Source organism: Pristiophorus japonicus, chromosome 1 (assembly GCF_044704955.1).
Source record: "Pristiophorus japonicus isolate sPriJap1 chromosome 1, sPriJap1.hap1, whole genome shotgun sequence".
Lineage (NCBI taxonomy): Eukaryota > Metazoa > Chordata > Chondrichthyes > Pristiophoridae > Pristiophorus > Pristiophorus japonicus.
Genome location: NC_091977.1, coordinates 309536677 through 309563002, shown reverse-complemented (window position 1 = coordinate 309563002; position 26326 = coordinate 309536677). Strand labels below are relative to the sequence as shown.

General features: G+C 49.3%; 1 protein-coding gene across 4 annotated transcripts in view; it reads left to right on the top strand.

The window, feature by feature from the left end:
* Positions 1 to 3842: 3842 nt before the first annotated feature.
* Positions 3843 to 26326, top strand: part of bloc1s5 (biogenesis of lysosomal organelles complex-1, subunit 5, muted) — a 158493-nt gene continuing 136009 nt past the window's right edge. Inside the window, exons 1-5 of one of the 4 annotated variants that reach the window (XM_070888558.1) lie at positions 3843 to 4060; positions 5172 to 5309; positions 13896 to 13978; positions 16758 to 16887; positions 24109 to 24167. In XM_070888558.1, coding sequence (XP_070744659.1) covers positions 5261 to 5309; positions 13896 to 13978; positions 16758 to 16887; positions 24109 to 24167 — 321 coding nt within the window. In that variant the 5' untranslated portion in view covers positions 3843 to 4060; positions 5172 to 5260. Of the gene's footprint in view, positions 4061 to 4416; positions 4592 to 5171; positions 5310 to 13895; positions 13979 to 16757; positions 16888 to 24108; positions 24168 to 26326 lie in introns of those variants that run through there. The other 3 variants (XM_070888559.1, XM_070888557.1, XM_070888560.1) reach the window with 3 other exon arrangements.

Genomic DNA, 26326 nt, shown 5'->3' with positions numbered 1-26326 from the left:
GTTACCTTGTCGCTAAAATTTGTGTATGCAATAACTCAATAGGCTGAATACTGTAAACTCCGAACAGGTACAAACTTGACTCTACTTTATTAGGGCCCAAAAGTGATAACATTACAATATGGCTGGCCTTTTATACCTGGGCCACACACACGTGCGTACAGCCCAATGACCTCCGACAATGGCGCCAAATCGGTGGCTAGTAAACCCAAGCATACATACATAACACCATCATACATATATTGGAGAAAATTCTGAAAGCTGAAAACCGTCAGCTACAGGAGGGAAAGCGGGCTGAAGCAGAAGCAGAGATGGGCAATGTTACGGATGTGAAAGTGGGCGGTCTTTGTGATGGAAAGGTTTATGGAGTTGGAAGCTCAGTTCAGGGATGCTGCGGTGGCAAACCATTTGGTTCAACCTGAGATAGCGGCCAGGGAAGAGAGAGGGAATCGGTGGCCAAGGACCGAAGATTGTGGTGGGGCTGAAAACAATGGCTTAGGTGTTCCAAATGTTTAATTGGGGACATTTTTGGCTCATCCAAGATTGGATATCAGACGAGCAATCTGACAACACAAAGGCAGTGAAAGTGTTGAGAGAGGCGGCGGAGAGGTAGAGGTGGGTGTCTGTTAGTGTACAGAAAGCTTGGAACTAACAGGTGGTAGCTGCTTGGTTGTACTTTGTGGTCATCAGTGTGCAAACTAAAGATAGGAGCATAGGCAAACCATCAGAGACTAGTGCTGCTGATGGAGGTTAATCTCTACGCGTATTCCACAAGCAGAAACAACAAAGTCGTCATACTGGTTGCATTTGTAGTGCGTATGTGCAACTGTTAAAATATAGCCTGCTAAAAAATGTTGCTGCGCTACGCTGCGCAACCTACATTTTCCGTCTTGACTACTTTTCTGTGCTTCCACCCTGTGTGTCCTCGGACTTGGTTAGAAAATATGGTCACCCTATATTAGCGTCATGCTAATACGGCCGGTGATACCTGCTGCATGGGGACAGCCTATTAAGTCTTATTTTCACTAATGTAAAGTGTCACCTTCATGGACTGTAAAAACACCAAGGGCCCGAAATTGTCCCTCATTTGCACCCTGTTAGCAACCGGTAGGCGCTAACAGGGTGCAATTTCCTTTTTCTGCCTGGGGGCGGGTGGCATTGGCGTCTGGGGCGAAATTGTCCCTGAGATTTTGGGGGCAATTTGGAGTTTGCGCCGCGCCCCGCAATTTGCGCCCTTCACAGGCACACACCCAGCAATGATGTCATCACTGTGCGCGCCGACCCCTCACCGCCCCTCCAATGAGGTGGAGCGCCTGGGACAGCGCTCCGCCTCGTTTGAGGGGCACAAAGGGCAATTCCACGTCGGGAGGCGGGATTTCCGCCCCGGCCATTAATTGATACGGTTACCGCTCCCCGGACGGGCTGCTGGGCAATTTCGGCCCCCAAGTCTGATATATGTGAACTGGTTAGTGTTTAAACCACTGAACCACCAATGTTCTGGGTCATATATAGAGCTGCTTTTAGGTCTAACTCTTATTCAGTAACTAGAGGTCACAGACTCAGCTTTAGGGGGTCGGACATTTAGGACTGAGATGAGGAGACATTCCTTCACTCAAAAGATTGTGAATCTTTGGAATTCTCTACCCAGAGGGCTGTGGATGCTCTGTTGTTGAATATATTCAAGAATGAGATCGATAGATTTTTGGGCAGTAAGGGAATCAAGGGATATGGGAATAGTGCAGTAAAGTTGAGTTGAGATCAGCCATGATCTTATTGAATGGCGGAGCAGACTCGAGGGGCTCTATGGCCTACTCCTGCTCCTAATTCATACGTTCTTAATTAAATCCTCAGCTTGTTTTCTGCCATCAACTTTGTGATTGTTGTTTTATTTTTCAAATAACCGCCTGAAAATACACACTTACACTTACAGTTAAATACATATCATTACAAAACATATGCTGTATAGCAAGCAAAGGGCTAATTTTTCTTAGAGAAGCTAGTGGCAAAAACTGCCAATCAAAACTGCTAAGCTGCCCGGCCATGCAGCAGTCATGCAGGTCTCTCACTGGCTTTTACATGGAAGAACCACATATGTGCAAAAATTTGAATGGGTCACGCGCACAGCCAGTTAAAGGGGGAGTGCACAAAAAAAATTAGAGGGAACATTGCTGCCAATACTGTGATTGTGTTACCATCAGCTAATAGAATGATTAGAATTGGTGCTTGGGGTAGGAATCTCCTATCCACAGGTCGGTAGGGAGGTCCACAAACCTGGGGTCAACCACCTTTCATCTCCACATTCTCAGGCCATGCGAGCCTTCTCCTCTTTGCCAGATTTCCCATACCTCCCTCCCCTCTGCTATTCTGCTGTAACCATTTACACCTCTTCTGGACCCATCTTTTGTCTCTTTACTTGTCCCTTTTGCCATGCACCATCATCCCTTTTGTCATTTAATCTCTCCTGCCCTCCACCCTAACACTCTTTTTCTTTGTTCCCCTCTCCCTGCCCCTATACTTGCTTAAAAACTGTTAAATCTCTAACTTCTTCCAGTTCTGATGGAAAGTCATCGACCTGAAACGTTATCTCTGTTTCTCTCTCCACAGATGCTGCCTGACATGCTGAGTATTTCCAACCTTTTCTGCTTTTATTTTAACTATTTGAATTACCTTATTTTAACCACCTTTTCAAAAGTAAGTATATGGAAAGAGAATGAGGGACTTGGGCAGCAATCTTTCCAATAGCTGGAAATGGGCCTTCCACTGTGCGCCTCACCATTGTTATTACCTCGAGCCGATTTCCTCGGCTTCACACTGACAGATCATCGGCTGTTGATGGGACCACACTTTCGAGTAGTACAACAGCACTATGAGCAGTGCTTTTGTGAAGAGGAATCAGGCAGCCTGAAGTGCATCGGAGCATTATCCGCTTGTGTAGATATTGATAATGGCGTGGATTAAATCAGAGGAGGAAGGTAGAACAAGGGCTTGTAAAGAAAGTGCTAGCACTTGGAAAGGACACAACATTTGGGATCCCTCTCGAATCAGCAGCAATGAGACAATTAGCAAACCTCGTACTAATCCTGTCCCTCAATTTCAGGGTCCATGAGATGGAGTAGAGAGTGGAACGAGGCATTGAATCTGTGACTATATTTGTTCGGCAGATTTCACCTTTCTCATCCCATTTACCTTTGCAATTTATCCATCTTTATGCACTTGAACCTACAAGGCAACGGAGAAAGGGCTGGAAAATGGGATTGAGCTGGATAGTTCTTTTTCTGCTGGTACAGACACGATGGGCCGTATGGCCTCTTTCTGTGCTATAAATTTCTATGATTCTATCTTTCTCTTACGGCACACGATCATTGTCAAATGCAATCTGCAGTGGACTTGCCACTATAGAAAAAGAAACACTTGCATTCATATAGCACCTTTCATGGCCTCGGGACCTCCCAAATTGCTTTACAGCCAATGAAGTACTTTTGGAGTGTAGTCACTGTTGTAATGTAGGAAACACAGCAGCTAATTTGCACACATAAAGTTCTCACAAACAGCAACGTGATAATGACCAGATAATCTGTTTTAGTGATATTGAGAGATGAGTATTAGGCAAGACACTGGGGAGAACGCCCCTGCTCTTCTTCAAACAGTGCCATGGGATCTTGTCCAAACTTTGGGCACAAGGAGAGACAGCTGCTGGATCTCAATCTGCCGCCCCCTGGTAACTGCCCCTGTGTACTGGCAGAGTGGGCGGACCCTCCACCCTCACCCAATCATAACGTTTATACCTGGCACTAGTTTGAACAACCAATCGGTGAGCCTCTTAGATAACAGGCCTCTACCAATCAGCTGTGGGGAAACCATTGCCTGGTTCCGCACGGGGAGGCTGGTGTTTCATCAGCGGCTTTAAAATGTTTACATAAACTGAAAGAGCCAGCAGCAAATCAATAGATCGGTGCATTGGCCGCTCAGTCCCGGGAGTCCTGGGCTGTGGAACCTCCCGACGGGTTGGTGCAGGCGGATCCGGGCCCCATCAACGAGAGAGAAATGGAGCGCGCCCGGAAAGGTCAGGACCTGGGGATAGGGGGCCCGGGGATAGCGGAGGTCAGAGTGGGGCAGGGGAACCTGGGGACAGGGGATAGGGGGGATAGGGGGGAGGCCTGGGGATAGGGGAGGGTTAGAGTGGGACAGGGGTATAGGGGCTAGGGGGAGGTCACGGGGATAGGGGAGGGTTAGAGTGGTGGAGGGGTCAGAGTTGGGGAGGGAGACAGACAGGGGATAGGGGGAACCTGGGGAGGGGTCAGAGGGGGACAGGGGAGGGGTCAGAGTCGGACCGGGTGGGGGGCAGAGGGCGATAGAAGGAGATCAGAGTGGGGCCGGGGGCAAGGGGTTCAGAGAGAGGCCAAGTGACGGTCAGAAAGGGCCCGAGGGCAGCGGATAGGAAAGCCCCTCCCCCTCCCCCTTTCTCATCATCATCATCATAGGCAGTCCCTCAGAATCGAGGAAGATTTGCTTCCACTCTCAAAATGAGTCTGTGGACGGCTGAACTGTCCAAAAAGAGAACCACAGTCCCTGTCACAGGTGGGACAGATAGTCGGTGAGAATAAGGGAGGGTGGGACAGGTTTGCCGCACGCTCTTTCTGCTGCCTGTGCTTGGTTTCGGTATGCTCTCGGCGATGAGACTCGAGGAGCTCGGCGCCCTCCCGGATGCACTTCTTCCACGTAGGGCGGCGTTAGGCCAGGGGCTCCCAGGTGTCAGTGGGGATGTTGCACTTCATCAGGGAGGCTTTGAGGGTGTCCTTGTAACGTTTCCTCTGCCCACCTTTGGCTCGTTTGCCGTGAAGGAGTTCCGAGTAGAGCGCTTGCTTTGGGAGTCTCGTGTCTGGCATGTGGACAATGTGGCCTGCCCAGTGGAGCTGATCAACTGTGGTCAGTGCTTCAATGCTGGGGATGTTGGCCTGGTCGAGGACGCTAATGTTGGTGCGTCTGTCCTCCCAGGGGATTTGCAGGATCTTGCGGAGACATTGCTGGTGATATTTCTCCAGCGACTTGAAGTGTCTACTGTACATGGTCCATGTCTCTCAGCCATACAGGAGGGCGGGTATTACTACAGCCTTGTAGACCATGAGCTTGGTAGCAGATTTGAGGCCCTGGTCTTAAAACACTCTTTTTCTCAGGATGCTGAAGGCTGCACTGGCGCACTGGAGGCGGTGTTGAATCTCGTCAATGTCTGCTCTTGTTGATAAGAGGCTCTCGAGGAAAAGCAATGTGTGAGGAGGACACACAAAATCTACAAAAAGACATAGACAGGCTATGTGAGTGGGCAAAAATTTGGCAGATGGAGTATAATGTTGGAAAGTGTGAGGTCATGCACTTTGGCAGAAAGAATCAAAGAGCAAATTATTATTTAAATGGAGAAAGATTGCAAAGTGCCGCAGTACAGCGGGACCTGGGAGTACTTGTGCAAGAAACAAAAGGATAGTATGCAGATTCAGCAAGTGATGAGGAAGGCCAAATGGTATCTTGGCCTTTATTGCAAAGAGTATAAAAGCAGAGAAGTCTTGCTACAGCTATATAAGGTATTGATGAGGCCACACCTGGAATACTGCGTGCAGTTTTGGTTTCCATATTTACAAAAGGATATACTTGCCTTGGAGGCAGTTCAGGGAAGGTTCAGTAGGTTGATTCTGGGGATGAGGGGGTTGACTTATGAGGAAAGGTTGAGGGGGTTGGAATTCAGAAGAATGAGAGGTGATCTTATCGAAACGTAGAAGATTGAGGGGGCTTGATAAGGTGGGTGCAGAGAGGATGTTTCCACTGATAGGGGAGACTAGAACTAGAGGGCACGATCTTAGAATAAGGGGCTGCCCATTTAAAACAGATGAGGAGAAATTTTTTCTCAAGGTTGTAAATCTGTGGAATTCACTGCCTCAGAGAGCTGTGGAAGCTGGGACATTTACTAAATTTAAGACAAATAGACAGTTTCTTAAATGATAAGGGGTTATGGAGAGCGGGCAGGGAAGTGGAGCTGAATCCATGATCAGATCAGCCATGATTTTATTGAATGGCGGAGCAGGCTCGAGGGGCCGTATGGCCTACTCCTGTTCCTATTTCTTATGTTCTTATGTATGTGAAATGGTCCACGTTGTCCAGGGCCGTGCTGTGGATCTTGATGACTGGGGTGGCAGTGCTGAGCAGTGTGGACAGGCTGGTGGAGGACCTTTGTCTTACTGATGTTTAGTGTAAGGCCCATGCTTTCATACGCCTCAGTAAATGCGTCGACTATGTCCTGGAGTTCAGCCTCTATGTGCGCAGACGAGGGTGTCGTCTGCATACTGTAGCTCGACGACAGAGGTTGGGGTGGTCTTGGACCTGGCCTGGAGCTGGCGAAGATTGAACAGGTTCCCACTAGTTCTGTAGTTTAGTTCCACTCCGGCTGGGAGCTTGTTGAATGTGAGGTGGAGCATGGCAGCGAGGAAGATTTAGAAGAGGGTTGGGGCGATGACGCAGCCCTGTTTGACCCCGGTCCGGACATGGATTGGGTCAGTAATTGGTCCGTTGCTAAGGATCACGGCCTGCATGTCGTCGTGGAGCAGGTGGAGGATGGTAACGAACTTTTGGGAGCATCCGAAACTGAGGAGGATGCTCCATAGACCCTCGCGGTTGAGCGTATCAAAGGCCTTTGTAAGGTTGAAGAAGGTCATGTATAAGGGCTGATGTTGTTCCCTGCATTTTTCCTGCAGCTGTTGTGCTGTAAAAATCATGTCCGTTGTGCCCCATAGTGGACGAAATCCGTACTGCGACTCCGAGAGGAGCTCCTCAGTCACAGGGAGAAGACGGTTGAGGAGGACTCTAACAACAACTTTCCCAGTGGCTGACAACAGGGAGATTCCCCTGTAGTTACCGCAATCGGACTTGTCCCCTATTTTAATGATGGTCACGATCACTGCATCTCTGAGATCTCCCGGCATGCTCTCCTCCCTCCAGCTGAGAGAGATGAGGTCATGTATTCGCGCCAACAGTGCCTCTCCACCATACTTCAGTGCCTCAACAGGGATTCCGTCCGCTCCCGTAGCCTTGTTGTTCTTAAGCTGTCTTATGGCTTTTTCTACCTCGTGCAATGTTGGGGTTTTACTGAGGTGGTGGCGGGTAGCATGCTGCAGGATGGAGTTGAGAACACTCGAGTCAAAGGCAGAGTCTCAATTTGAGGAGATCTTCGAAGTGCTCCTTCCAGCGGGCCCTGACTGCCTCGGTGTTGCCCCATTCTTAGCCAGCAGTGGGGCAGGCCCTTGGGTATTTGGACTGTAGGTGGTCTTGACTGCAATGAAGAATCCTCGCACATCATGGCTGTCGGCCAGCTGATGTATCTCCTGTGCCTTCTCCATCCACCACTTATTCTTTAGGTCCCGGGTTTTTTGTTGGACCTTAGCCTTAAGCCGTCTGTAATGCTGCCTTGCTGCTCCCGAGTTGGGTTGTTTAAGGCTCAGAAATACCCTGCGCTTGCGATCTATTAGCTCTTGAATCACTTGATCATTCTCATCAAACCAGTCCTGGTGTTTCCTGGTTGAGTGACCGAGCATCTCTTTGCAGATACTGGTTATGGAGGCCTGGAGGGCAGACCAAGCGCTGTGGGCATTCTGCAACTTGGGGTCATGAAGGCACGCCAGGTTAGTTGTGAGGTGCTAATTGTATAGGGCTCTCTTAGCTGGGTCTCTATGCACTTCCTCCATTTAGGGCGGTCTTGGGCCTGTGACTCCCAGGTGTCGGTGGGGATATTGCATTTTATCAAGGAGGCTTTGAGGGTGTCCTTGAAATGTTTCCTCTGTCCACCTTGGGCTCACTTGCTGTGCAGGAGTTCCGAGTAGAGCGTTTGCTTTTGGGAGTCTTATATCGAGCATGTGAACAATGTGGCCTGCCCAGCAGAGCTGGTCGAGTGTGGTCAGTGCTTCGATGCTGGGGATGTTGGCCTGATTGAGAACACTGACGTTGGTGTGTCTATCCTCTCTGGGGATTTGCAGGATCTTGCAGAGACATCGTTGGTGGTATTTCTCCAGCAATTTGAGGTGTCTACTGTATATGGTCCATGTCTCTAAGCCATACAGGAGGGCGGGTATCACTACAGCCCTGTAGACCCTGAGCAGGATGGCAGATTTGAGGATCTGATCTTCGAAAACTCTTTTCCTCAGGCGGCCGAAGGCTGCACTAGCGCACTGGAGCCGGTGTTGAATCTCGTCATCGATGTCTGCCCTTGCTGATAATAGGCTCCCGAAGTCTGGAAAGTGGTCCACGTTATCCAGGGCCGCGCCGTGGATCTTGGTGACTGGTGGGCAGTGCTGTGTGGCGGGGTCAGATTGGTGGAGGACCTTTGTCTTACGGATGTTCAGTGTAAGTCCCATGCTTTCATATGCCTCAGTGAAGATGTTCACTATGACTTGGAGTTCAGCCTCTGTGTGCGCAGACGCAAGCATTGTCCGCATACTGTAGATCGACGACAGAGGATGGGACGCTCTTGGATCTGGCCTGGAGACGGCGAAGGTTGAGCAGGTTCCCACTGGTTCTTTAGTTTAGTTCCACTCCAGCGGAGAGCTTGTTGACTGAGGTGGAGCATTGCAGCGAGGAAGATTAAGAAGAGGATGGCGCGATGATGCAGCCCTGCTTGACCCCAGTCCAGACTGTGAACGGGTGGGTGGTGGGGGGAGGGAGGAGACATGGGTGGGGGGAGAGAGGAGACACCCCGCCCGTATCTCTCCCACCATCTCTGTGTCTCTTCTCCTCCTTTTCTCCCCCCTCCCCTTCTCTGGTAGTAACACTGGAGGATGATTCCCTGCAGTGTATAAGGGATGGTTTTCAAGACCAATATGTCGAGGAACCATCTAGAGAGCAGGCCATCCTAGACGGTGTCTTGTGTAATCAGAGAGGATTAATTAGCAATCTGGTCGTGCGAGGCCCCTTGGGGAAGAGTGACCATAATATGGTAGAATTCTTCATTAAGATGGAGAGTGACAGTTAATTCAGAAACTAGGGTCCTGAACCTAAAGAAAGGTAACTTTGATGGTATGAGACGTGAATTGCCTAGGATAGACTGATTTAAAGGGTTGACAGTAGATAAGCAGTGGCAGACATTTAAAGATCACATGGATGAACTACAACAATTGTACATCCCTGTCTGGCGTAAAAATAAAACTGGGAAGGTGGCTCAACTGTGGCTAACAAGGGAAATTAGGGATAGTGTTAAATCCAAGGAAGAGGCATATAAATTGGCCAGAAAAAGCAGCAAACCTGAGGACTGGGAGAAATTTAGAATTCAGCAGAGGCGGACTAAGGGTTTAATTAGGAGGGGGAAATAGAGTATGAGAGTAAGCTTGCAGGAAACATAAAAACTGACTGCAAAAGCTTCTATAGATATGTGAAGGGAAAAAGATTAGTGAAGACTTAATGTAGGTCCTTTGCAGTCAGAATCAGGTGAATTCATAATGGGGAACAAAGAAATGGCAGACCAGTTGAACAAATACTTTGGTTCTATCTTCACTAAGGAAGACACAAATAACCTCTCGAAAATACTAGGGGACCGAGGGTCTAGCGAGGAGGAGGAACTGAGGGAAATCCTTATCAGTCAGGAAATGGTGTTGGGGAAATTGATGGGATTGGAGGCCGATAAATCCCCAGGGCCTGATAGTCTGCATCCCAGAGTACTTAAAGAAATGGCCCTAGAAATAGTAGATGCATTGGTGGCCATTTTCCAACATTCCATCGACTCTGGATCAGTTTCTATGCATTGGAGGGTAGCTAATATAACCCCACTTTTTTTTTTTTAAAAAAGGAGGTAGAGAGAAAACAGGGAATTATCGACCAGTTTGCCTGACGTCGGTAGTGGGGAAAATGCTGGAAACAATTATTTAAAGATGTAATAGCAGCGCATTTGGAAAGCAGTGACCGGATTGGTCCAAGTCAGCATGGATTTATGAAAGCGAAATCGTGCTTGACAAATCTTCTAGAATTTTTTGAGGATGCAACTAGTAAAGTAGATAAGGGAGAACCAGTGGATGTGGTGTATTTGGACTTTCAAAAGGCTTTTGACAAGGTCCCACACAAGAGATTAGTGTGCAAAATTAAGGTACATGGAGGTAATGTATGGATGTGGATCGAGAACTGGTTGGCAGACAGAAAGCAAAGAGTGGGAATAAACTGGTCCTTTTCAGAATAGCAGGCAGTGACTAGTGGGGTGCCAAAGGTCTCAGTGCTGGGATCCCAGCTATTTACAATATATATTAATGATTTAGATGAAGGAATTGAATGTAATATCTCCCAAGTTTGCAGATGACACTAAGCTGGGTGGCAGTGTGAGCTGTGAGAAGGAGGCTAAGAGGCTGCAAGTTGACTTTGACATGTTAAGTGAATGGGTAAATGCATGGAAGATGCAGGATAATGTGGATAAATGTGAGGTTATCCACTTTGGTGGCAAAAACAGCAAGACAGATTATTATCTGAATGGTGACAGATTAGTAAAAGGGGAGGTGCAACGAGACCTGGGTGTCACGGTACATCAGTCACTGCAGGTAGGCATGCAGGTACAGCAGGCGGTTAAGATAGCAAATGGCATGTTGGCCTTCATAGTGAGAGGATTTGAGTATCGGAGCAGAGAGGCATTACTGCAGTTGTACAGGGCCTTGGTGAGACCACACCTTGAGTATTGTGTCGAGTTTTGGTCTCATAATCTGAGGAAGGATATTTACCTATACGGCTAAAGGATCAGGGGGTATGGAGAGAAGGCAGGAGTGGAGTAGTGAAGTTGCATGATCAGCTATAATCATATTGAATGGTGGTGCAGGCCCAAAGGGCCGAATGGCCTACTCCAGCATCTATTTTGTATGTCCCTCTCTTTTCCCCCCCCTCGCCCCGTGTCTCTCTCTCTCTCTCTCTCTCTCTCTCTCTCTCTCTCTCTCTCTCTCTCTCTCTTTCCCCGTCTGTCTCTTTCCACCTCCCCCCCCCCCCCCCGTCTCTTCCCCTCCCCCACCCCCCCCCGTCTCTTCCCCTCCCCCACCCCCCCGTCTCTTCCCCTCCCCCCACCCCCCCGTCTCTTCCCCTCCCCCACCCCCCCCGTCTCTTCCCCTCCCCCACCCCCCCGTCTCTTCCCCTCCCCCACCCCCCCCGTCTCTTCCCCTCCCCCACCCCCCCCCGTCTCTTCCCCTCCCCCACCCCCCCCCCGTCTCTTCCCCTCCCCCACCCCCCCCCGTCTCTTCCCCTCCCCCACCCCCCCCGTCTCTTCCCCTCCCCCCCCCCCCCCCGTCTCTTCCCCTCCCCCACCCCCCCCCGTCTCTTCCCCTCCCCACCCCCCCCCCGTCTCTTCCCCTCCCCCACCCCCCCCCTGTCTCTTCCCCCACCCCACCCCCCGTCTCTTCCCCTCCCCCCGTCTCTTCCCCTCCCCCACCCCCCCCCGTCTCTTCCCCTCCCCCACCCCCCCGTCTCTTCCCCTCCCCCACCCCCCCGTCTCTTCCCCTCCCCCACCCCCCCGTCTCTTCCCCTCCCCCACCCCCCCGTCTCTTCCCCTCCCCCACCCCCCCGTCTCTTCCCCTCCCCCACCCCCCCCCGTCTCTTCCCCTCCCCCCCCCCCCCCCGTCTCTTCCCCTCCCCCACCCCCCCCTGTCTCTTCCCCTCCCCCACCCCGTCTCTTCCCCTCCCCCGTCTCTTCCCCTCCCCCACCCCCCCCCGTCTCTTCCCCTCCCCCACCCCCCCCCCGTCTCTTCCCCTCCCCACCCCCCCCCGTCTCTTCCCCTCCCCCACCCCCCCCGTCTCTTCCCCTCCCCCACCCCCCGTCTCTTCCCCTCCCCCACCCCCCGTCTCTTCCCCTCCCCCACCCCCCCGTCTCTTCCCCTCCCCCACCCCCCCCGTCTCTTCCCCTCCCCCACCCCCCGTCTCTTCCCCTCCCCCACCCCCCCCGTCTCTTCCCCTCCCCCACCCCCCCGTCTCTTCCCCTCCCCCACCCCCCCCGTCTCTTCCCCTCCCCCACCCCCCCCCGTCTCTTCCCCTCCCCCACCCCCCCCCCGTCTCTTCCCCTCCCCCACCCCCCCCCCGTCTCTTCCCCTCCCCCACCCCCCCCGTCTCTTCCCCTCCCCCCACCCCCCCCGTCTCTTCCCCTCCCCCACCCCCCCGTCTCTTCCCCTCCCCCACCCCCCCCCCGTCTCTTCCCCTCCCCCACCCCCCCCGTCTCTTCCCCTCCCCCACCCCCCCCCCGTCTCTTCGCCTCCCCCCACCCCCCCCGTCTCTTCCCCTCCCCCACCCCCCCCGTCTCTTCCCTCCCCCACCCCCCCCCGTCTCTTCCCCTCCCCCACCCCCCCCCTGTCTCTTCCCCCACCCCACCCCCGTCTCTTCCCCCTCCCCGTCTCTTCCCCTCCCCCACCCCCCCCGTCTCTTCCCCTCCCCCACCCCCCCCGTCTCTTCCCCTCCCCCACCCCCCCGTCTCTTCCCTCCCCCACCCCCCCGTCTCTTCCCCTCCCCACCCCCCGTCTCTTCCCCTCCCCCACCCCCCCGTCTCTTCCCTCCCCCACCCCCCCCGTCTCTTCCCCTCCCCACCCCCCCCCCGTCTCTTCCCCTCCCCCACCCCCCCCTGTCTCTTCCCCTCCCCCACCCCCCGTCTCTTCCCCTCCCCCCGTCTCTTCCCCTCCCCCACCCCCCCCGTCTCTTCCCCTCCCCACCCCCCCCGTCTCTCCCTCCCCACCCCCCCCGTCTCTTCCCCTCCCCCACCCCCCCCGTCTCTTCCCCTCCCCCACCCCCCCCGTCTCTTCCCCCTCCCCCACCCCCCCGTCTCTTCCCCTCCCCCACCCCCCCCGTCTCTTCCCCTCCCCCACCCCCCCGTCTCTTCCCCTCCCCCACCCCCGTCTCTTCCACCCCACCCACCCCCCCGTCTCTTCCCCTCCCCCACTCCCCCCGTCTCTTCCCCTCCCCACCCCCCCCGTCTCTTCCCCTCCCCCACCCCCCCCGTCTCTTCCCCTCCCCCACCCCCCCCGTCTCTTCCCCTCCCCCACCCCCCCCCGTCTCTTCCCCTCCCCACCCCCCCCCGTCTCTTCCCCTCCCCCCCCCCCCCGTCTCTTCCCTCCCCCACCCCCCCCGTCTCTTCCCCTCCCCCACCCCCCCCCGTCCTCTCCCTCCCCCCCCCCCCCGTCTCTTCCCTCCCCCACCCCCCCCGTCTCTTCCCCTCCCCCACCCCCCCCCGTCTCTTCCCCTCCCCCACCCCCCCCCGTCTCTTCGCCTCCCCCACCCCCCCGTCTCTTCGCCTCCCCCCACCCCCCCCCGTCTCTTCGCCCCCACCCCCCCGTCTCTTCCCCTCCCCCACCCACCCCCGTCTCTTCCCCTCCCCCACCCCCCGTCTCTTCCCCTCCCCCCACCCCCCGTCTCTTCCCCTCCCCCACCCCCCCGTCTCTTCCCCTCCCCCACCCCCCGTCTCTTCCCTCCCCCACCCCCCCCGTCTCTTCCCCTCCCCACCCCCCCGTCTCTTCCCTCCCCCACCCCCCGTCTCTTCCCCTCCCCCCACCCCCCGTCTCTTCCCCTCCCCCCCCCACCCCCCCCGTCTCTTCCCCTCCCCCACCCCCACCCCCCCGTCTCTTCCCCTCCCCCACCCCCCCCGTCTCTTCCCCTCCCCACCCCCGTCTCTTCCCCTCCCACCCCCACCCCCCGTCTCTTTCCCCACCCCCCCCCGTCTCTTCCCCTCCCCCACCCCCCCCCCGTCTCTTTCCCCCCCCTCCCCCCGCCCCTATGTCCTCTCTCTCTCTCTTCTCCCCCCACGTCTGTTAAAAAATTGTAGTACAAACAATTACATCGATAAATGCCGGCCTTCCCATCGACACCCACATTCCCTTCAACAAATTTTTAAAAATAATAATTGCTGAAACTCTCTATTTTTGCAGACTTGAGTGAGATTCATGCCAGGCTGTTTGACCATAGGCCCATCATCCAGGCAGAGATTCGCTATTTTGTTAAAGAGTTTGAGGTCAGTATTTTTCCAGGAACGATGGGTGAACAGTATGCATGGAAGAGTACATATTTTCTCTCTCATACCTGCTTCCAGCCTCCCTCAGTAAATTACCGGGTGGTCTTTGTTTGTTACGTCTTAAGATTGTGCAGCTGATAACATGCAGTACAGCCCTTGCTTGCTTTACTAATGATGTTGGTGTCTCTGCACCATCCTTTTGTATTCACTGGGTCCATCATGCACTGTGTTTGGCTGTCCCCCGAGCATGTATCTCTTTCCTCCCCCCACCCCCACCGAGAGACAACACGAGAGAAGGCCTTTTTACACAAGTGGTTAGTTTTGGAATGCACTGCCTGACGGTGGTGGATACACATTCAATAGTAGCCTTCAAAAGGGAATTGGATAAATATTGAAGGAGAAAAAACTGCAGGGATATGGGAAAAGAGCAGTGGGAGTGGGACTAACTGGATTGCTCTTCTAAAGGGCCGGCCTCCTTCTGTGCTGTACTATTTCTAGGATTTGCCATTGACTCCTGGTGACCATTTTACTCTGCATGTTCCTTGGCGGCTAATTTCTCCAACCTCCTCCCTGACCCCATCACCTGTTCATTCCCTCTTAACATTGCTCCTCATCATTGGCAGTCCCTCGAAATCGAGGAAGACTTGAGTTAATTTAATTTAACACTGCTGATGCATCAACAGTCACCATCTCTTTCTGTGTTGCTCTCCAGAATGTTCAGACTGCTGTGAACAAGGCTCTTCCACCATCTCTCCCCCTCAATTAAAAGAAGCACCTCCCTGTTTGCCTATTCATTCCATCACTTGGCCTTGTTGATGATGGGGCTGCGGTGTGCCCTTCATTGCCATGTCATGCCTTATTCCCCTGACACCTTCTCTTTCAAGTACATAATTCTCCCCTCACTTGTTGCTCCTTTAAAGTTCTTGTTTGCTACCTTCCCAAGTCCCATGGGGCTTTCCATACCCAGATATCCACCCTTCTCTCTTCCCTTCGTGTCTGCATTCAGCAACTCTTCATGCTCTGTGATTCAGCATGCACACCAGCTTCCATAGCCCTCACTCCTGCTCCTCTCTCAATTTCATCTTCATAGAAACTCCCATAATTGTATCCTTGGTTATTCCTTCACCTCTATCACTCATGGCTTCATATACTGACGAGGTTATTTCTGCCCTTGCCTCTCTTACCATCCCCATCCCTTGCCCTCGTTTATTCCACTACTCTTACCATTTGCCTGTGAAAACCATCTCCCCTCGCTCCATATCAAACTTATTGTCCAACTCCATACAAAAGCAAAAAACTGCAGATGTTGAAAATCTGAAAATGCTGGGAATCAACAGGTCAGGCAGCATCCGTGGAGAGAGAGAAACCGAGTTAATGTTATAAGTCGATTACTTTTTGTCAGAACTCCATACTCTTGTGACACTAGTGAGCTTAAGTTAGCTGTGTTTTCCACGGCATATCTTACTGAAATGTAGAGGAGAGAGGTAAAAGCTGCTTGTAGATGTGGCATTTGGAGTTGGGAGCAGATTACACGCCTATGAAAGTGAAGAGAGAATCAGCAAACTGAGGAGGTGGATTGGGGTTCTGGGGTATTTTATCTTCTGCATATTGCTGTAACATCATCCATAGATGGGAAAAGGAGAATCACCAAAAATGCTATTTTATTCTGTAAGAAATTGTCCTAAAAAGTTAAGAATTGGATGGAACACCAGGGTAACCACTTGGTCCTGAAGCAGGCTTTCCTCTCTATATAAAATCATGGAGGACAGATACTAATAGAATGATTCAGCACAGAAGGTGGCCATTCGGCCCATTGTACCTGTGCCAGCACTTTGGTAGAGCTATCCAATTAGTCCCACTCCCCTGCTCTTTCCTCATAGCCATTTTATTTCCCCCTTCAAGTCCAATTCCCTTTTGAAAGTTACTATTGAATCTGCTTCCACCATACTTTCAGGCAGTGCATTCCAAAGCATCATCACTCGCTGTGTTTTTTTTTAAATGTTCCCTCATGTCGTCTCTGGTTCTTTTGCCAATCACCTTAAATCTGTGTCCTCTGCTTACTGACGCTTCTGTCACTGATGTGAAGTTTAGGGTATTTAGAGGCTGCAGTATGTACCATCTACGAGATGTACTGTAGCAACTCGCCAAGGCTTCTTTGACAGCACCTCCGAAACCCACGACCTCTATCACCACCACCTAGAAGGACAAGAGCAGCAGGTGCATGGGAACACCACTGCCTCCAAGTTCCCTCCAAGTTACGCACCATCCTGACTTGGAAATATATCGCCGTTCCTTCATCATCGCTGGTTCAAAATCCTGGAACTCCCTAACAGCACTTTGGGAGTACCTTCACCACACGGACTGCAGCGGTACAAGAAGGTGGCTCACCACCACCTTCTCAAGGGCAATTAAGGATGGGTGATAAATGCTGGCCTTGCCAGCGATGCCCACATCCCAGGAACTAATTTTTTTTTTAATTGTGAAGTATGAACAGTAATTGCTTTTGGCCACAAATTACCCTAATCATTTATGAATGTAACAATGCTCTACCTTTCTTTTTGTCTTCAGAAACATTTGTTTTAGATCTAATGGTTTACTTTATATTCCTTTTGTGCTGTATTGGTGTTTCACATGCCTTCCTGTCCCTCTGCGTTCCAGTATCAGTTGCAACCTACCTTCATTTTGTTTGTTGTGCAAACAATCCCAAGTATGATTGCTTGGTTTTTAGAACAGAGAAAAATACACAATTTACATCTATCGTCTTTTTATTTTTCAAAAGGAGAAGCGTGGATTTCGAGAGAAAAAAGGTCTGGAAAACATGAACAACCTGATAGTGGAGCTCAACGACCAAACCCTTCCCAAGACCCATGAGCCGTTGAGCAGTAACATTCAGAGCATTCTTGCCAGGTGTAAGTTTACAAATTTTAACGGGATATATATTTTGTAACTTAAACATTAGAGGTTTTGATCGAGTAAATAGGAAGTGTTTCTAGTGGCAGAAAAGTTGGTAACCAGACAACACAGATTTAAGGTGATTGGTTAAAAAAAAACTGGAGGAGCGATGAAGAGAATATTTTGTTACGCAGCAAGTTGTAATCTAGAATGCACTGCCTGCAAGGGTGGTGGAAGCAGATTCAATCATAACTTTCAAAAGGGAATTGGATAAATACTTAAAAAGAAAGACTTGCATTTATATAGCGCCTTTCATGATGTCTCAAAGTACCTTACAGCCAATGAAGTACAAAGGAAAAATTTGCAGGGCTGTGGGGAAAGAGCATGGGTGTGGGTTAATTAGATAGCTGTTTCAAAGAGCTAGCACAGGCACAATGGGCTGAATGGCCTCCTATGCTGTATCATTCTATGATCATCTACCCAGCACAGTGACTTTCGGGGTGGGGAGTAATTAATTTTTTTATCACATATGTTGTGCTATATTTGAACTCCAGTCCCGAGATAATAAGCTAACTGTCTAGTACACTGTATCATTCTGTGACTTTCTCCTTTACGTCATGGGAGAAATTTACTATGCATTCTTTGCTGTAAATCTTCGCTGGGACTAGTTGAAGGTCTGGAGCACAAACTCTCCTAAGCAGTGATATTTGCTGAGCTGCTTCTTTGCAGTTCCCATCTGTGCATGCCTTGTTCGAACAGCATGCAGCTGAACAGAGAAATGCAAACAGTGCAAAGGTTCCCAGACTCAGATGTGCTGAATGTCACTGGAGAGGTTCGCTGTGTGGACATGCCCATTCTGCTGCTGACGTAAGAGTATAAGAAATAGGAGCAGGAGTTGGCCATTTGGCCCCTCGAGCCTGCTCCGCCATTTAATAAGATCATGGCTGATCTGATCATGGACGCAGCTCCCCTTCCCTGCCCACTCCCCATAACCCTTTATTCCCTTATCGCTCAAAAATCTATATCTCCGCCTTAAATATATTCAATGACCAAGCCTCCGAGGCTCTCTGGGGCAGAGAATTCCATAGAAAATTTAATTAACTGAATTTAAATTCCACAGCTGCCGTGGTGGGTTTTGAACTCATGTCTCTGGATCATTAGTCCAAGTCTCTGGATTACTAGTCCAGTAACATAACCACTATGCTACCATTCCCACTGACTCCAATAAATAAGGTCTGCACCCTTGACTCTCGGATACATTGAGAGGACTCTACAGACTGGACCTGATCTCCCCTCCAGTTAATTAGAATCCCTCCCCCTCCCTATCACTTGGGCACCTCTACTGATAATTTGAGCTGCCTATTCGAAATGCTGTCTATGCCGTTCGACTCCCTGTACTCCATACTTTTGCGCCGTCTCCATTCTTGCCTTTTGCCGGGATACCTCCCGTCAGTAAGGTGCAGCATTTGTCAACAGGAGAAATAGTAGGTCATTCGGCCCTTCGAGCCTGCACCGCCATTCAATGTGATCATGGCTGATCCTCTATCTCAACACCATATACCCGCTTTCTCCCCATACCCCTTGATGCCTTTTATGTCTAGAAATCTATCTATTATCTCAAATATATTCAGTGACTTGGCCTCCACAGCCTTCTGTGGTAGAGAATTCCACAGGTTCACGACCCTCTGAGTGAAAAAATGTCTCCGTATCTCAGTCCTAAATTTCCTACCCCTGTATCCTGAAACTGTGACTCCTTGTTCTAGACTTCTCAGCCAGGGGAAACATCCTCCCCGCATCCAGTCTGTCCAACCCAGTCAGAATTTGATACGTTTCAATGAGATCCCCTCTCATTCTTCTAAACTCTAGTGAATACAGGTATAGTCGACCCAATCTCTCCTCATATGAAGTCTTGCCATCTCAGGAATTAGTCTGGTGAACCTTTGCTGCACTCCCTTTATGGCAAGTATATCAATTATTGGGTAAGGAGACCAAAACTGCACACAATACTCCAGGTGTGGTCTCACCAAGGTCCTGTATAACTGTCGTAAGACATCCTTGCTCCTGTACTCAAATCCTTTTGCAATGAAGGCCAGCATACCATTTGCCTTCCTAACTGCTTGCTGCACCTACATGTTTGCTTTCAATGAATGGTGTACAAGGTCATCCAGGTCCCCTTTGTACATCGACATTTCCCAAGCCATCACCATTTAAATAATACTTTGTCTTTGTTTTTCCTACCAAAGCCGTTATACTGCATCTGCCATGTGTTTGCCCACTCACTCAACCTATCTAAAATGCCTTGCAGCGTCTTTGCATTTTCCTCATAACTCACAATCTCACCTAGTTTTGTGTCGTCAGCAAAATTGGAAATATTACATTTGGTTCCCTCATCCAAATCATTATATATATATATATATATATATATATATTGTGAATAGCTGGGGCCCAAGCACTGATCTCTGTGGTAACCCCACTAGTCACTGCCCGTCACCCCAAAAAAGACTCGTTTATTCCTACTCTCTGTTTCCTGTCAGTTAACCAATTTTCAATCCATGCCAGTATATTACCCCCAATCCTATGTGCTTTAATTTTTCACACTAACCTCTTATGTGGAACTTTATCAAAGGCCTTCTGAAAATCCAAATAGACTACATCCACTGGTTCTCCCTTATCCTATAAGTTACATGCTCAAAAAACTCCAGTAGGTTTGTCAAACACGATTTTCCTTTCATAAATCCACGTTGACTTTGTCTAATCCCGTTGATATTATCTAAGTTTCCCATTATCACATCCTTTTTATAATAGACTCGAGCATTTTCCCTACTAATAGGCTAACCGGTCTGTAGTTCTTTGTTTTCTCTCCCTCCTTTTTTTAAATAGTGGGGTTACATTTGCCACCCTCCAATTTTCAGAAACTTCCATAATCTATAGAATTTTGAAAGATGACAACCAATGCATCCACTATTTCCATGGCTACCTCTTTTAGTACTCTGGATGCAGATTATCAGGCCCTGCGGATTTATTGGCTTTCAGTCGCATTAGTTGCTCCAGCACTATTTTCTTACTAATAATCATTTCCTTTCATTCCTCTTGCTCACTAGACCCTTGGTTGCCATGCATTTCTGGGCCGTTATTGGTGTCCTCTTCTGTGGAGACAGAACCAAAGTATTTATTTAATTGTTCTGCCATTTCCTTGTTCCCCATTATAAATTCTCCTGTTTCTGTCTGTAAAGGACCTACATTTGTCTTTGCTAATCTTTTTCTTTTTATGTACTTGTAGAAACTTTTGCAGTCTGTTTTTATGTTCCTTGCAAGTTTACTCTATTTTTCCCCTCTTAATCAATCTCTTGGTCCTTTTTTGCTGAATTCTAAACTGCTCCCAATCCTCAGGCTTGCTACTTTTTCTGGCAACTTTGTATAGTTCCTCTTTGGATCTAATACTATCCTTAATTTCTTTTGTTAGCCATGGTTGGGCCACTTTTCCTTTTGTGTTTTTGCACCAGAAGGGAATGTATAACTGTTGCAATTCATGCATTCGTTCCTTAAATGTTAGCCATTGCCTATCCACCGTCATGCTTTTTAATGAATCTTCCCAATCTATCATTGCCAATTAATTCCTTATATTGGATTCAGATTCGGATTGGACTATTTCACTTTCCATCTTAATAAAGAATTAAATCATGTTATGGTCACTCTGCCCTAAAGGACCCCACACAACAAGACTGTTAATTAACCCCTTCTCATTGCATAATACCTAATCTAGGATAGCCTGTTCCCTAGTAGACTCCTCAATGTACTGGTCTTAAAAAACTGTCTGGTACACACTCCAGGAATTCATCTTCCACAGTATTATTACTAATTTGGTTTGGCCAGTCTATAAGTAGATTAAAGTCACCTAGGAATATTGTAGTATCCTTGTTATATCCATCTCTAATTTCCTGTTTAATGCCATCCCCTACATTACCACTACTGTTTGGAGGCGTATAGACAACTCCCACCAATGTTTTCTGCCCCTTGGTGATCCTTAGCTCCACCCAGACTGATTCTACATCTTGATTTTTCTGAGCCAATATCCTTTCTCACTATTGCTCTGATTTCATCCTTTACTAACAATGCCATACCACCCCCTCTTCCTTTTTTGCCTGTGCTTTCTAAATATCGAATATCCTTGGATATTCAGTTCCCAACCCTGGTCACCCTGCAACCATGTCTCCGTAATTACAACTATATCGTATCCATTTACATCTATTTGCGCTGTTAATTCGTCTACCTTATTACAGATGCTTCGTGCATTCGGATACAGTGCTTTTAGATTTGTCTTTTTAACATTATATATCTTAACATTATTTTGTACTAATGCCCTATTTGTCTTATTGCTACTTTTTCTTACCTGGACCCTATTTGTTAGTGCACTCTTTTGTTTGTATGCTCTGTCCCTTCCTGACATAATCTGGTTATCTTTACCGCAATCACTTTCCTGCATTGCTTCCTTTTCTTTTCTCTTTAGCATTCTAGATTTCTCTCCAGTGGGATCCTCCTCCCCATCCACCCTTATTTAGTTTAAAGCCCTGTCTACCTCCCTAGTTATTCGATTCGCTAGAACCCTGGTCGCAGCATAGTTCAGGTGTAGTCCGGCCCCCGGAACAGCTCTCTCTTTCCCGAGTATTCGTTTTTAGAATTTAGTTATATACTATATGTTAATTTAAAAGAAAAACTTAGCCCACAATTACTACCAATCACTTACCTGCCTTACCTGTGATGTCACACTGCAGAGTTCTCCTCACCCGGAGCCGTGCGATCTCCTGGGAGAGGCAAAAAAACAGATGAAAAACCCAGGCCAATTGGGGGAAAAAATCTGGGAAAATTCTTCTCCGACCCAACCAGGCGATCGAAACTAGTCCAGGAGATCACACTGGCCGTATTATCAAGAAAGACTGGATCAACTGGGCTTGTATTCACTGGAGTTCAGAAGAATGAGAGGGGATCTCATAGAAACGTTTAAAATTCTGACTGGTTTAGACAGGTTAGATGCAGGAAGAATGTTTCAAATGTTGGGGAAGTCCAGAACCAGGGGTCACAGTCTAAGGATAAGGGGTAAGCCATTTAGGACCGAGATGAGGGGAAACTTCTTCACCCAGAGAGTGGTGAACCTGTGGAATTCTCTACCACAGAAAGTTGTTGAGGTCAATTCACTAAATATATTCAAAAAGGAGTTAGATGTGGTCCTTACTACTAGGGGGATCACAAGGGGTATGGCGAGAAAGCAGGACTGGGGTACTGAAGTTGCGTGTTCAGCCATGAACTCATTGAATGGCGGTGCAGGCTAGAAGGGCCGAATGGCCTACTCCTGCACCTATTTTCTATGTTTCTATTAGATTCCTTGAAGTTGCAGTTCTGCTGCGGCTTTTATCCCCACTCTCAGGCTCCCGCTCCCGCTCAGGTACACCGCCGCTCTGCGAAAAACGTTAGGAAAGACAAGGCAAAGCAACATCTCCTGCCCCCACTTCACCAAACTCTCCTACTTATTAAACTCTCAGTTTCCCACTCTGCTACCTGCACACAGCCCTCTGTTTAAACTGCTTGTGGCTCAGATGAGTCACCACTGGTCAGCTGTTTAAAGAACCAGTTTTAACTAACTGGCTAATTAGCAAACTACTGGAGAGCTAGCTAGTTTGTCTCTGCTTAAGCCTAAAAGAATCCTAAATAGTCAAGATTGAGGCTCTGTGTTTGGGTATTTTTCCCAGCGCCATTGCTGTTTACCAATGCTGTCTCCGCATGTCTGATATGCATAGGGAACAGCAAGAGAATGTCCACGTGGGTAGGTAGCGACGGGTTGCAATCCCCGTTCCCGTACTTTGGGGCAGCATGTCAGCTTTTGGCTGCACCCCTTGACAGCATTTTTGATCACCCAGTTTAAAAGCTGAGCAGATCAATGCACTTCCTTTTGGGAGCCATTCCTGGGCTTGGTTAAGTCTTTTGGTGAAGAAACTGGCCCCCACATCTGCAGGCTGCATCTTCTGTTGCCCCTCTGCATCCTGCCCCTCGCCCTTTGCCTTGCCATCTTCCTTTTACCACCTAACTTTCTCTTTGTCAAGTTCCCATGCCTCTAAATCCACAACCATTTCACTCATTCCCTTCCTCAGCCACATCTTAGCTAGCTGTGTGATTTCATTCAGTGACTGTAAGGCAATATGCTCACTTGGAAAGTTTTGTTTGTTCAAAGTTTAATCCTCCAAATATGGTGAAGTACTTACAAATCAAGCGAACTTGATTCAGGGGAAATTATATCGAGAATACAGTCCTTGAGCTCAAACTTCCCAGGTCAAGTCTGTAATATATTTGCTACGTGGGTTCTTTGCTTAAGAATTCATAGCAAATCATTGCTATTAAGAACTAGTTAGTTTATTAGCAAAGGTTTAACAATCACACTGCACATTACCAGTTCATCCACCAGGCTCACAACCGCCTGCCTCTTCATGGATCCCCTGAACCCAACTGCCTGGGGTTTTATTGAGTCTTGTGAACATCACATGACTGGCTAAGCTACTCAAACAACGATGTGATTGATCAGATAATCTATGATGTTGATTTGAAGGATAAATATTGGCCAGGGTGCCAGGTATATCTGCCCTACTGTTCTTCAAAATAGTGCAATGGGATCTTTAATATCTACCTGAGCGAGCAGACGGGGGCCTCGGTTTAATGTCTCATCCAGAAGATGGCACCTCAGACAGTGCAGCATTCCCTCAGTACTGCACTGGGGTGTCAGCTTAGATTTTTGGACTCCAGTCTCTGGAGTGGGACTTGAACCCACAATATTCTGACTCGGTGCTACCCACTGAGCCACGGTTGACACAGTTGGCCCTTTCTTTCTCCAGGCTGAGGAGAGGGGTGGAGGAATCAGTTTGGACTTTCACTCCTGTTTGTAGTCCAGTGATTCCATTTGTAAATCATTCGTGTGAATGACAAGAATGGATGAGGGTTAGCTGTGATATCCTCGGGAGTTCCTATGCTTGCGTATGAAGAATGAACAGTTGTGTGCATTAGAGGAGGGCTGCTTTCTCCTGTGGCACCATACCTTGTAAGAGTTGCTGCGTAGTCTATGTCGATAAACTCCAATGTTAAAAATAAACTTGCATGTTTCAATGGCTGTGCTGTCTTGCTAAACATAAGTCTCATTCCTAACATCTCCCCAAATGCTGACTGTTCACAGACTTGTGCTTGGGTTTTGATTTCAGTGGAAGCTGCAGGCCGCATCACAAGCAGAATCCAGCAGAGGGAGCAGGAGGCAGATCAGGTCAGTTTTACAGCTTCACGCGCTTGAAACAAATCTCTCCGTCCAAAGCTTTTCCTGAATGAGGATGTTGGGGTCCCCCACACCTGCCACAGTTAGCAGGGTGGCCCCGCTCAGTTTTCACAGCTGTTCCTTATTTAATTGCATTACACAGAACTGCAATCTGAATATATTTGAATGGTTTTCTTGCGCCGGAGTTTCTATATGGTGGAATAGATTCCAGAACATGGGTGAAAACACAGAGTGTCTACCCACAAGTAGCTGTTCTGCTACTTTAGTATTTCACAACTTTACGACCACTCCCCCCACCCCCAAGCTGTGACTATGCCCCCTAGTTCTAGACTCTCCAGCTGGGTGAAACAGCCTCTCAGCATCTACCCTGTCAACCCCTCTAAGAATTTTATAAAACAACAACAACCTTAACTTAGTAAAACGTGCCAAGGTGCTTCACAGGAGTATTATGAGATAAAAAATTTGACACCGAGCCGCATAAGTAGAAGTTAGTGCAGGTGACCAAAAACTTGGTCAAAGAGGTAGGTTTTAAGGAGTGTCTTGAAGGAGGATAGAGGCAGAGAAGTTTAGGCAGGGAATTCCAGAGCTTGGGGCCTAGGCAACAGAAGGCACGGCCACCAATGGCTGAGCGATTATAATCCGGGATGCTCAAGAGGCTTAATTAAAGGAGAGCAGACATCTCTGGGAGGGGGGGGGGGGAGGAGAAGGAGAAGGAGAGAGAGATTGGCGATATGGGGGGGAGAGAGAGAGATATTAGAGATATTGGGGGGGGGGGAAGAGAGATTAGAGATGGGGTGGGTGGGGGGGGGGGAAGAGAGAGAGAGAGATTAGAGATGGGGTGGGTGGGGGGAGGGGAGAGAGATTAGAGATGGGGTGGGGGGGGAGAGAGAGATTAGAGATGGGGTGGGTGTGGGGTGGGGGGAGAGAGAAAGATTAGAGGTGGGGGGGGAGGAGAGAGAGATTAAAGATGGGGGGGGAGGAAGAGAGAGATTAGAGATGGGGGGGGAAGAGAGAGATTAGAGATGGGGGGGTGGGGGGAGAGAGATTAGAGATGAGGGGGTGGGGGGAGAGAGATTAGAAATGGGGGGGTAGGGGGAGAGAGATGGGGGCTGGGGGGAGAGACATTAGAGATGGGGGGGGTGGAGAGAGATTAGAGATGGGGGGTGGAGGGGAGAGAGATTAGAGATGGGGGGGGGAGGGGAGCAGTGAGAACAGAGATTGCGGGGCGGGGGGTGAGAACATGGAGAGATTTGAAAATAAGGATGAGAATTTTGAAATCGAGGCATTGCTTAACCAGAAGCCAGTGTAGGTCAGCGAGCACAAGGGTGATGGGTGAGTGGGGCTTGGTGCGAGTTAGGACACTGGCAGCTGAGTTTTGGATCACCTCTAATTTATGTAGGGTAGAATGTGGGGGGCCAACCAAGAGTGCATTGGAATAGTCAAGTCTAGAGATAACAAAAGCATGGATGAGGCTTCTAACCTCCAGAAAAATAGGCCTATTCTACTCAATCTCTCCTCATAGGACAGCCCTCTCATCCCAGGGATCAATCTCGTTCCAGAGGCCACGGTTTCCATTTGCTTTTGGTGGTAGGAAAGAGGTTGTGGCTAGGTCGGGAGGGAATGCATATTGAGATAATACCCAATGTCAACATAACAAAAACAGATTATCTGGTCATTATCACATCGCTGTTGGTGGGAGCTTGCTGTGTGCAAATTGGTTGCTGCGTTTCCCACAGTACAACAGTGACTACACTTCAAAAAGTACTTAATTGGCAGTAAAGAGCTTTGAGACATGTGTTGGTCATGAAAGGCACTATAAATGCAAGTCTTCCTTTTTCTTCTTTGAATTTCTTACTGAATTTATTAGTGACTACCTTGTATTGATCACCCCTACTTTTGGATTCCCCCATAAGCGGAAACATTTTCTGTACATCTACCCTATCGAACCCCTTCCTAATTTTAAAGACCTCTCTAGGGTCACCCCTTAGCCTTTTTTTTTAAAGAGAGAAGAGCCCGAGCCTGTTCAGTCTTTCCTGATAGTTTAGTTTTGAACATAAGAACATAAGAAATAGAAGCAGGAGTAGGCCATAGGCCTTGAGCCTGCCCCACCATTTAAAGCGATCATGGCTGACCTGATCATGGACTCAGGT